The 12,767-nt window shown below is 45.2% G+C and overlaps 3 protein-coding genes across 3 annotated transcripts; 2 read left to right on the top strand and 1 right to left on the bottom strand.

Annotated features, from left to right (window-relative positions):
* Nucleotides 1–969: 969 nt before the first annotated feature.
* On the top strand, nt 970–1,300 carry LOC109932666 (histone H4). Its single transcript, XM_048621273.1, has one exon. It carries the CDS (start codon nt 989–991, stop codon nt 1,298–1,300), a length of 312 nt encoding a protein of 103 aa, XP_048477230.1. The 5' UTR covers nt 970–988.
* Nucleotides 1,301–1,410: 110 nt separating this feature from the next.
* Nucleotides 1,411–4,376, top strand: LOC125488315 (histone H3-like). Its single transcript, XM_048621271.1, has one exon. The coding sequence runs from the start codon at nt 1,670–1,672 to the stop codon at nt 2,300–2,302; it is 633 nt and encodes a 210-aa protein (XP_048477228.1). The 5' UTR covers nt 1,411–1,669; the 3' UTR covers nt 2,303–4,376.
* Nucleotides 4,377–4,554: 178 nt separating this feature from the next.
* On the bottom strand, nt 4,555–5,145 carry LOC109932866 (late histone H2A.2.2-like). Its single transcript, XM_048621272.1, has one exon. The coding sequence runs from the start codon at nt 5,143–5,145 to the stop codon at nt 4,702–4,704; it is 444 nt and encodes a 147-aa protein (XP_048477229.1). The 3' UTR covers nt 4,555–4,701.
* Between the last annotated feature and the right edge of the window lie 7,622 nt (nt 5,146–12,767).

Genomic DNA, 12,767 nt, shown 5'->3' with positions numbered 1-12,767 from the left:
GCACCCACTCACCTTGACCAGTGGTTAGCTACCATCCATCATGCTGAGAAACTCCACGATCTGTGTGCCAGTGTTTACTGTTGAACTCCTGAACTCTATTTGAGATTGAGATTTACTGTTCGCTATCAGGGCAGGAGGAGCAAATACAATTGAAATCACTGGCCGTGCTCAATAAAGTGAAGGCCAAAGCGAAAGTGACCAAGAAAGCAACAAAGAAATCCACCAGTCGGTACAACATGTAACCACATGAACCCAAAGGCTGTTCTCAGAGCCACCCACATCTCTCAGGAAAGAGCTGATCCCGGATCAAACGATCCCTGTCCCGGCTCCGAATGTAGACATACCTCAGATATTAATTGATTTGAATAACTCAAATACACACGGCCGTGCCCCGATTTACATCCAGCCCCTCTCCCACATTCTACAAATTATCAATGTGAGGTCCCCCTCTCACTGTCACTGAGCATCGGTTCGGGTGCAGTTTCAGTTCATCTCCGTTTCCTTTTCACATATTCAGGGAGAGAGTCTCTGAGAGAGGAACACTGGCACAGAAACCCCGCTTCACAACACAATCCCAAGAAATACCTTAGTCTGATTCAGCTGGAGGAATAGAAACTGAGATTGAAATGGAAGCGGCCGTGTTTTCTTGTTAAAGAAAGGCCGAGACATGGGTGCTTAATTGTAATACAATTGCTTTTAAAATGTCCAGTTTTTACAATCTTTGAACGTGAAACTCGAGTCTGCAGGTTTTCTGCCGGGCATTATGCTCACTGCCCTTGTGGAGAAAAGGTTTAATTACAGATCCATTTGGGGGCGGGAGTTAGCTGGAGGCGGAGCTGGATATTTCTCTGCTGTCACTTTGTTAACTGTCGGGACCGCCTCTCACTCTGTGTCAGCTGATTCTCAGTCAGGTCGGGGCGGGCTGTATAAAAAAGGAAGGTGAGGCAGCGCCACTTTCATTCGGCAGCGATTGGAGTGAAGAAGCGTGATGTCTGGAAGAGGCAAAGGAGGCAAAGGCCTGGGGAAAGGCGGAGCGAAGCGGCACCGCAAAGTGCTCCGTGATAACATCCAGGGCATCACGAAACCAGCCATCCGGCGCCTGGCTCGCCGTGGTGGGGTCAAGCGCATCTCGGGCTTGATCTACGAGGAGACTCGCGGGGTGCTGAAGGTTTTCCTGGAGAATGTGATCAGGGATGCGGTCACCTACACTGAGCACGCCAAGCGCAAGACGGTCACTGCCATGGATGTGGTGTACGCTTTAAAACGCCAGGGCCGCACTCTCTATGGATTCGGCGGCTGAGCAAATCGACCCTTTTCCAGCGAACCCAAAGGCTCTTTTTCAGAGCCACTCAAACCCTCCGATTGAGAGCGCAGACCTGAGCACGACGAAGGCAGCACATGAGAGGGTGTAGCGTACTGTAGCTGGTTATTTCACATCTTTCACGACTTTTAATTTTGGATCAATCCTTTTCGAAAAGACACTAATTTCGTACCCAGCGTTCCAGGAGAGAGAACAGGCAGAACAAATCATTCACTTGGCTGTTGTCGGCATTAACGCCTCATCCTAACACCAGCCCACCCCCAAAACTCCATCCCCGCCTCCTTGACCTGTCCGTCTTCTCTCCCACCATATTTATGGTATGGGCAGTCAACTACACATACTGGTTTTATGACCGAGATGGACAGGTATTCACAAGAAAAAGGTTCCAAAGATCAGGGGAGAAGGCACATCAGTTTTGAGAAACAGATCAGCCATGATCGAATAACAGAGCCGACTGCTGCTTCTGTACCGCAAGCAGTTGGCGACCAAAGGTGTGTTACAGAGAGTTGGAGAGAATGGCCAGAACCAAGCAGACAGCGCGCAAATCCACCGGAGGCAAGCAGCTGGCGACCAAAGAGTACTCCGGCCACCGGCGGCGTGCAGAAGCCTCATCGCTACAGGCTCGGCACGGTGGCTCTGCGGGAGATCCGCCGCTACCAGAAATCCACCGAGCTGCTGATCCGCAAACTGCCCTTCCAGCGCCTGGTGCGGGAGATCGCTCAGGACTTCAAGACCGACCTGCGCTTCCAGAGCTCGGCCGTGATGGCCCTGCAGGCGGCCAGTGAGGCTTACCTGGTGGGGCTGTTTGAGGACACCAACCTGTGTACCATCCACGCTAAGCGAGTCACCATCATGCCCAAAGACATCCAGCTGGCCCGCCGGATCCGCGGGGAGCGCGCCCGGCCCAGCACATTATCCCCGAGAAACACAACGGCTCTTTTCAGAGCCACTAAACCATCCAGAGACTGCAGCAATCAGTAGGCCCTCTTGGTTACTTTACTATGCGCCCATGGTTTTCTTTTATTGCAATGCGTCGTTTCGGCTGTAATTGAAGAAATTAAATCAGGCTGAGGAAAGCATTTGTCACGTTAATTCAAAGACAAACATCAAGTAGCGGTTATAAATTGATCGCAGAACATAATTGAAGGTTCCTTGTATACAGGAGATTTATGATTGGCAGAGAGAACAGCAAGCGGTCGGCGCTATTACCTTCTTTCATATAAACCCACAGCGTACTGAAGCTGCAGTGTGTCAATGCAGCAGCAATTACATAGACCGAATGGGCATAGGAGATACACTCATTCACATTTAAAGACAAAAGTCAACGAGGGCCAATCACATTATAAGTTGAGATTTTAGCAGTAATCAGTGAATACAATTGAAGTGCTGGACTCCATGTATGCAAAAGTTTATAAATTGCCGATAAAACGCCTCTGTGTGTGCCTATTGTCTACCTCGGCGTTTCCCCAGCTATTACCGTAAATTTCAAAAGCCCGCCAAAGCATTTAAAAGATTTGAAAGTTTAGGACACACAATCTCTCTTTTCCCCTTCTCCCTCTCGTCGACTTCGGTACATGCTCTTCGGAGTGTCGGTTCAGACTCCAATGGCATCTTTCTGCTATGTAGGCATTCCATGATGTTGTTCCCTGTCAGTGTATTGATGGGGACACCGCATTCAGCTATTATTTACATGTGACTGTCCCGCACTGCAAAATCTCCACATTTACTATTCCAGCCAGCTGTTCTAGCTTGATCTTGGCTCATTCTGCAAGTCTTCAAAAATACAAAAATCCTCATTTATACCAGTCTCGTTACAGTCCCGGGTCTTCGTGCTAAAAAGAAAACCAATAGGTCACTAGTGACGGTCTAGCTGCTTTTCATTGATGCTGTGGGTGGCTTGTAAAAGCGGGAGTATAGTACTACAGATAGTTATACCAGAATTACACAGAGTATTGCAAAAGTGGTCTAACAGATGTCCTGTAAAGATGCAACATAACCTCCCAACTTCCATACTCAATGCACTGACCAATACAGACAGGCATACCAAACGCCTTCTTCACTATCCCATCTACCTGCAACTCCACTTTCAAAGAACAATTAATCTGCACTACAACGTCTCTTTGTTCAGCAACATTCCCCACCAAGGTGTGCAAGTTCTGGCCTGATTTGGTTTTCCAAAAGTAGCATCTCACATTTACCTGATGTCAACTACATCAGCGACTCATATGAGTTCATTCCACAAATAAACAGTTTCTCCAATTCCATACTAACCTGTTATGACTTTCAAATCTCGATTGGCTAAAATATAAAATAAAAAAAAGAGAATTGCAATCAAATAAAGCTCATGGGTGGATTAATTCACTGCCATCTCACCGCTGGATGCAGGTGTATGTCTCATATTCACTATTTACTCGTGATTGCATGTGATATGATACAGTGCCACGTAGGGAGCATTGTAAACAGTACAACATGAAATTGCGAAAGGATATTGAAGCCTCCAGTTCAGTCATATCTAGATTAAATTCTAGTCCATGAACATTGGTATCAGTAATCCTAGATTTAAATCGCCAGAACCATCGATTAGATGCTAGTTTGTTTTAAATACTCGTTTCAGCTTATTCATCAAAAAACCCAATGTTGAAATAAAAGAAATTAAACAATCGCAAATCTTTAAATCAAACATTCAACACAAAATGCAGCACACGTTCAACAACAGCTTCAGTGCTAAACATCCAACCGCCATTCTCTCTTCAGAGCCACCCAAAACCCTACATTGAGAGCGGAGACCCGAGAAGAGGAAAGGCAGCATATGTGGAGGGGGTACAGTACTGCAAATAGTTTTATCTAGTCGAAACCATCATGTCAAGATATACTGAATCGCTTCAGAGATAGGAGGAACTGCAGATGCTGGAGAAACAGAGAACAAGGTGTGGAGCTGGATGAACACAGCAGGCCAAGCAACATCAGAGGAGCAGGAATTTTCTGAAGAAGGGTCGAGGCCCGAAACGTCAGCCTTACTGCTCCTCTGATGGTGCTGGGCCTGCTGTGTTCATCCAGCTCCACAATTTGTTGTACTGAATCGCTTTGCGGCTACCGGGGTCCTTATTTCCCAATTTCTAAATTTATTGGTGTTCCTCCACCAGTGTCAGATCTTTCCAATGCAATTTACAGGAAACTGCCGCATAGATACAATCCGTCTCGGCGATTATAGCTCATTAACAATAACAATAATGGCGGGGTGAATATTGTGTTACCGGTCTCTCAGTAATACAAAGAAAATTAAAATTAACTCGGCAGTGGTGAGTGTCTAGTTTCTTTCACAGACGCGGTGGGTGGCTCTTAAAAAAGCCTTTGGGTTGTCAGATGAAATAACGGTCTCTTCACTTTTTAGCGGCGCCCCCTGCGGCGGTTTTCTTGGGCAGCAGCACAGCCTGGATATTCGGCAGAACCCCACCCTGAGCGATGGTCACCCCTCCTAGCAGCTTGTTGAGCTCCTCGTCGTTGCGCACGGCGAGCTGGAGGTGCCTCGGGATGATGCGGGTCTTCTTGTTGTCCCGGGCCGCGTTACCAGCCAGCTCGAGGATTTCAGCCGTCAGATACTCGAGCACAGCAGCCAGATAGACCGGCGCTCCGGCGCCCACACGCTCAGCATAGTTACCCTTTCTCAGGAGCCTGTGAACACGGCCCACCGGGAACTGCAAGCCAGCCCGGGACGACCGGGACTTCGCCTTGGAGCGAGCTTTCCCACCAACGCCCTTTCCTCTCCCAGACATTGCCACAATCTCACAACCACTTTCACAGAGAATGATGCAATACGCCCACATTCCACCCTCTTATACCTTCGGGAGGAATGGGGGTGCGGCCATTGATGATTGGTCACATTGTGCAGTATCTCCTGCTCTCGCTTCAATTCCCAATAAGATATCTGCTTCACGCACCAATCCGGAAATGGCCCGGGGAGGAGGCCGGAAAATACCGGCGCCAAATCATCAACCGCTTTCTTTCTGATTTGAAAAGCCCGCCAAAATGTATATAACAGTTTTGCAAAGAATGCGTTCATACTACAGATAATTTACTTTTAGAATACACCTGCATACTTCACACAATCTCTGTCTCGTTCCCTGGCCTAGTTGAATCTGTCTATTTCTGATCTTGCTGTTTTTATTTCCCTAAGCGGAAGCAAAAAGAAAGAACCCGCTGAAAATTGATTTTAATTCACATCAGCACCCGGATATATCAATAAAAGTATCACACCACTATTGCTTTCTGGGTGAGAGCAGTACTGCTTTAAACAATATTTCACAATCACCCTCCCTATCGCACTAGATCAACAATATTTCCACATTTGCGATGCCAGTACGTTTTCTTTCCGATTTGAAAAGCCCGCCAATATGGACAACACGAGGAAGACGTTTTACAAAGAATAGTGCATAAACGCTTACGATTTAATTTCCTTTCACATTACAAATGCGCACTTCACACAATCTCTCGTTCTCACTCCCGAAGCAACACCGTCTTCAGACAATTGTGTAAAGTGGCCCTCACTTATTGTGCTGTATCAGACTTTCCCGACTATCTCGGTTCATTTTGAAAGCCTCTGCGCGACAGCAGAAAGTCCCACATTCTGAAAAAAAAATTGGACAAATGCACAGAGATTTGGAAATTTTAACAACACAGAAATCACACGGTCATTTTTTTTTCGTTGCCACGGGAGATATTCAGGCTTCATACAAGTTTGAAAAACCTCCAACATGTACGAAATAGGGAAAAGTTTTGCAAAGAGAAATGAATAATTTAATTTTTCTTTGAATTTAATTCACTTTCACATTACAAGTGCACCCTGATATACTTGTAAAACCACAAACAACGTTGTTCCGGGTGAGCGCGTTAAATCTTTAAACAACAGTTTGAAGTTGCCCTCCCTTCTTGTCCTTGATCAGACTTCAGCCACAGTTTCACACTTGGTATCACATTCCGACAGCTAATCTGGCTTTATCTCCGTTCATTTTGAAAGCCTCTCACCGACAGTTGAAAGCCTCATTTACAGTATTCTGCAAAAATCAGACCAAGCCTCCATGGAATTTTGAAAATTGAAAAAAAAAGGAGTAAACTGCAAAATCTATTCATGAGACTCGAACAGTTAGTTTGGCTCCCCCGAGAGTGAAACTCAAGTATCATACCCCACGGGGCACTGTGGCTGCTGCCCTGATCAAGGGTTAAAGAGTAACTGGAACATATAGAAGTTGCTGAAAAATGACTTTGGCGATAAATATCCAGGCAAAGGAAAGAGACTGGATATGTCCGCAACCGAGAATAAAGGACAGAGAGTCAGGGACCACACGTTAATCTTTAGAACGTTTATTAGAAGAAACACAAAGCTCAGAGACATTAATTATACAGACCCAAATTCAATTACAAACTTAAAATGGTTCAGCTGCTTCAGTGAATTGTGGGTGGCCCTTAAAAGAGCCGTTGGTTTTGGGTGTGTGTTTTTCTCAGTACAATGTGATGTCGCACTTAGAGCTCGTATACTTGGTCACCGCCTTTGTACCCTCCGACACGGCGTGCTTGGCCAACTCCCCGGGCAGCAGCAACCGCATGGCGGTCGAGATCTCCCGGGAGCTGATGGTGCTGCGCTTGTTGTAATGGGCTCGAAAATATCGTTGACGTATGAGTTCATGATGCTGATGGCCTTGGAGGAGATGCCAGTGTCGGGGTGAACCTGCTTCATCACGTTTCCTTTTCTTGCTGCTTTTCCCCGGCGCCTTCTTGATGATTTTCTTCGCGCCCTTCTTGGTAGTTGGCTGCGCTTTCTTCTCACCAGCCTTTGCGACGGTCACTTTCAGACACAGAAAAAAAGGACAGCTCGGAGCTCGCTTTTTATAGACTGACGGCGTCAGCAATGCTAATGAAGGATGGGGGAAAGCCTTGTTCCTGATTGGGTAGTTTACAACAATGTCAATAATGACATTTAGTCTCTCTCCGAATGGTTGGTGTGGGACACAATGAGGATCTGTCAGGATCTGTAACGAAATGTGAAACGCAAACCAAAATTTTATACATGGATCAAACTCCGAGTTCACTCTAAATTGAACTGATTATTGTCATTTAATGATATTTTGAACACAGTACCTGTGAGATTTTAATTGTGACAATGTGTTTTATTCTGCTCATGACAATCTTTTGTGTGTAAAATATTATTTTGTTTCATCACTATCTGAGATTCCCTTATTACGCTGTGAGCAACAATGTACTGTTAAGACATTCAGGTTCACTGAGGGACACTTTGCCGAATATCTGTCAATCTCTGCAATGTGAAAATGGGACTGCAGTTATAGGTCTGTCTGTTTATGCAGTGTGAAAGATTATTATTCTCTCACAATCTGTTCCTGTCATACAGTCATAGAGATGCCCAACATGTTAACAGACCCGAGGGACCACCTCGTCCATAGCAACCAGATATCCGAGATTAATCTAGTCCCACTTGCTAGCATTAGGTACATATCCCTCTTAAACCCTTCCTTTTCATATACTCATCAAGAAGCCTTTTAAATATTGTAGTTTTATCAGCCTCCGCCACTTCTTATGGCATTCAATCCATAAACACACCACTCAGTGTGTGTGTAAACGTTGCCCCTTCAATTCCTTTTAAATCTTTCTCCTCTCACCTTAAACCCACGTCCTCTAGTTTTGGATTCTTCTACCCTGGGGAGAAGATCTTGATTGCTCACCTTATCCACACCCCTCATAATTTTATAAATATCGTTAAGGTGTCCACTCAGCCTCCAACACACCAAGGAAATATAAAACTGCTGATTCAGGAAAAATAAAGAACTGCCTATTCAGTCTCTCCCTACAGCTCAAACTCTCCACCCACGGTAACATCCTTGTAAACCATTTCTAAACCGTTTCAAGTTTAACAACATCTTTCATATAGCAAGGCGAGACCAGAATTGAATGCAGTATTCCAAAAGTGGCCTAACCCATGTTTTGTGCAGCCACATGACCTCCCAATCTATACACTCAATGCACTGACCAATCAAACACCTTCCTCACTGCCCTGTCTACCTATAATTCCACTTTGAAGGAACTATGAACCTGCACTCCAAAGCCTCTTGGTTTGGCAACACTTCCCTGGAGCTTACCATTACGTGTGCATGTCCTGCCCTGATTTTCCCTAACAACTTGTCGCACCTCACATTTTTCAAGATTAAGCTCCAGCTGCCACTCCCTGGCCCATTGGTCCTTTTGGTCAAGGTCCCATTGTAGTTTGAGGTCATAGAGTCACACAGTCATACAGTATGGACAAAGGCTCTTGAACCCAAACTGGTTCATGCTGACCATGGTGCCCACTCAGCGAGTTCCAATTGCCCGCATTCGGTCCATCTCCCTCTAAACTCTTCCCATCCATGTACCTATTCAAATGTTTTATTAGATGTTGCTATTGTACCTGCCTCAACCACTTTCTCTGGCAGCCTATTCCACATGTGCACCATTCTCTGCATGAAGACGTTGCCCCTCAGGATCTTCTTAAATCCTTGCCCTCTCACCTGAAACCTATGTCCTCTAGTTTTCAATTCCCCATCCCTGGGCAAAAAACACTATATGCATTTATCATATCTATGCCCCTCATGATTTTATACACCTCAATAAGGTCACACCTCATTCTCCTATGTTCCAAGAAATAAAGTCCTATTCTGATCAACCTCTCCCTGTAACTCAGGCCCACCAGTCCTGTGTAAATCTTCTTTGAATGCTTTCCAGTTGAACTATGTCTTTTCTGTAACCAGGCAACCAAAACTGTACACAATACTCCAAGTGTGGTCTCACCGCCGACTTATACAACTGTCATATAATGTCCCAAGTCCTATACTCAATGCCTCAATCAATGAAGGCTCGCATGCCAAATGCCTTTTTCAGGACCTTATCCACCTGTGACGCCGCTTTCAATGAACTATGTACTTGTACTCCTCGGTCCCTCTGTTTCACAACACTCCTCAGGACCTTACCATTTACTGTATAAGGCCTACTTTGGTTTGACTTTCCAAAGTGCAACACCTCACGCTTATCTGTATTGAATTGCATTTTCCAATCCTCAGCCCACTTACCCATCTGATCAAGATCCCTCTGATTTTTGATAACATTCCTCACTACCAATGATACCTTCGAATTTTGTATCATCCGCAAATTTACTAATCATGCCTTGTGCACTCACATCCGGAAAATTTGTGTTAATAACAAACAACAAAGGTCACAGCACCGACCCTTGTGGCACACCACAAGTCACAGGCCTCCAGTCCAAGAAACAACCTTCAACCATCACCCTCTGCTTCCAACCATCAAGCCAATTTTTAATCCAATTAGCTAGCTTTCCCTGGATCCCACGCAACCTAACGTTAGGACATCGAACAATACAGCACAGTACAGGCCCTTCGGCCCACAATGTTGTGCCAAACATTTACCCTAATCCTAAGGTCTATCTAACCTCCACCCCCACTTTATACTATCATCCATATGCCTGTCTAATAGCCGATTAAATGCCCCTAATGAGGCCGACTCCACTACCCTCTCCGACAGTGCATTCCACACCCCGACCACTCTCTGTGTAAAAAGCCTACCTCTGATGTCTCCCCTATATCTATCTCCACTCACTTTAAAACTATGCCCCCTCGTAATAGCTACCTCCACCCGAGGAAAAAGTCTCTGGCTGTCCACTCTATCTATACCTCTGATCACTTTCTATACCTCTATCAAGTCACCTGTCAACCTTTGTCGTTCTAAAGAGAAAAGCCTTAGCTGTCTCAACCTTTCCTCGTAAGACCTTCCCTCCATTCCAGGCAACATCCTGGTAAATCTCCCCTGCACCTTTTCCAATGCTTCCACATCTTTCCTGTAATAAGACGACCGGAACTGGACACAATAATCCAGATGTGGCTGAACCAAGATTTTGTATAGCTGGAGCATAACTTCACGGCTCTTGAACTCAATCCCTCTATTAATGAAAACTAACACACCATACGCCTTCTTAACAACTCTATCCACCTGCGTGGCAGCTTTCAGGGAACTGTGGACATGAACCCCAAGATCCCACTGCTCCTCCACACTGCCAAGAATCTTTCCGTTAACCCTGTATTCTGCTTTCAAGTTTGTCCTTCCAAAATGAATCACCTCACACTTTTCAGGGTTAAACGCCATCTGCCACTTCTCACCCCAGCTCTGCTCCCAATCAATGTTCCTTTGTAACCTAGTGCGGAGGGCTGCTCTATCCACAACTCGACCCACCTTCGTATCGTCCGCGAACTTACGAAACCACCCTTCCAATCCTTCATCCAAATCATTTACGAAAATCACAAATAGAAGAGGACCCAGAACAGATCCTTGTGGTACACCACTCGTAACCGAGCAGCATTTTGAATATTTTCTGTGCACTACCACCCTTTGTCTTCTAAGGGTCAGCCAATTCTGAATCCAACCTGCCACATTTCCCCCCTATCCCATGCCTCCTTACCTTCTGCATGAGCCTACCATGGGGAACCTTATCAAACGCCTTACTTAAATCCATGTATACCACATCCACTGCTCTACCTTCATCTACGTGTTTGGTCACCTCTTCAAAAAATTCAATAAGATTTGTGAGGCATGATCTACCCCTCACAAATCCATGCTGATGATCACGAATCAAACTGTGCCTTTCCAAGTGATCATAAATCCTATCTCTCAGACCTCTTACCAATAACTTGCCCACCACTGACGTAAGACTAACTGGCCTGTAATTTCCGGGGTTATCCCTATTCCCTTTTTTGAACAAGGGAATGACGTTTGCCTCTCTCCAATCTTCTGGCACTATACCCATGGACAGTGAGGACGAAAAGATCATCGCCAAAGGCCCTGCGATCTCTTTCCTTGCTTCCCATAGAATCCTTGGATAAATCCCATCTGGCCTGGGGGACTTACCTATCTTCAAGTTCCTCAAAATTCCTAGTACATCTTCCTTACTAACATTGACTTCCTCTAGCCTACCAGCCTGTTTCACACTGTCCTCCTCCACAACCAAATCCCTCTCAGTTGTGAATACCAAAGAAAATTATTCATTAAGGACCTCTCCTATCTCTTTAGGTTCCGTGCACAAATTCCCTTTACAATCCTCGATCGGCCCTACCCTTTCTCTGGTCATTCCAGCAGTGACCCTTACCTCCCACATCCTGCAAGACGAGCATGTAACTGCCCTAGCTTTGATTCCCTCTACTCTAGATTTCCAGAAGAATTTAAAAAAAAAAAGCCTTACCTTAGCCAATGCCCGAATATATTAGTTCCTAGCTGGTTCGTGTTCTCTGCAGACACACCCGCTCCTCCAAACAAAAAGGCTGCTGCTGCACGAGGTAAGTTTTTAAAAAGGAAAAGAAAAATCTTACCTTCCCGTCAGCACCCTGGCTCGCACTCCCGCTGCTCCAAACCTTATTACTAGCCTGCCATGCAGGACCTTGTCAAAAGCCTTACTAAAGTCCATATAGACAACATCCACAGTCCTACCCGCATCTATCCAATTGATTACCTCTTCAAAAAGCTTTAAAAGATTTGTCAGGCATGACTTCCCACGCACAAATGCATGCTGACTATTTCTAATCAGACCTTGACTGTCCAAATGTTGGTTGATCCTGTCCCTCAGTATCCTCTCCAATTAACCTGCCTACCACTGATATCAGGCTCACTGGCCTGTAGTTCCCTGGCTTGTCTTTGCTATCTTTCTTAAACAATAGAACAACATTAGCCACCCTCCAGTCTTCCTGAACTTCATCAGTGGCTACACATGAAGCAAAAATCTCTGCAAGGGCCTCTGCACTTTCTTGCCTAGCCATCCACAACATCCAAGAATGGTCAGGCACAGGTAATTCATCCAACTTAAGGCTGCAAACACTACCTCTATGGTAACATGTATGCGGTCCAAAATATCTTCACTTCTTTCCCTTATTTCCTTGGCATCTATGATTCTATCCTCAGTAAACATGGAGGAGAAATAACCATTAAAAATCCCCATTTCCTGGGGTTCTATACGTAGGCTGCCATGCTGATTTTTAAGGGGACCTATTCTCTCCCTCGCTTCCCTTTTACTCTTAATATAGCTGTAGAACTGGTTGGGATTATCTTTAATCTTATCTGCCAGATCCATCTCATACCCTCTTTTTGCTCTTTTGATTTCCCTCTTAAGTATGCTCCTACACTTTTTATTGTTATCCAGGGATTCACTTCAGTCCAATAGCTTAAAACCAATGTATGGCTTCTTTTTTGTTTTCCTGACCAGAGCCTCAATATCCCTCAGTAACTCAGCTCACCTTCTTTTCTCATATATGTCAATTTCTGCTGTTCAAATGCATGACGTTATTAGTCTATACCGTTCAGTTTGTTCTATGTGAATGCGTGAGTGCAGTTCTCAATCTATGCCTGTTTC

Source organism: Rhincodon typus, unplaced genomic scaffold (genome assembly GCF_021869965.1).
Source record: "Rhincodon typus isolate 14 unplaced genomic scaffold, sRhiTyp1.1 hic_rhity00000358, whole genome shotgun sequence".
Classification (NCBI taxonomy): Eukaryota; Metazoa; Chordata; class Chondrichthyes; order Orectolobiformes; family Rhincodontidae; genus Rhincodon; species Rhincodon typus.
This window is presented reverse-complemented; position numbering and strand designations above follow the sequence as displayed.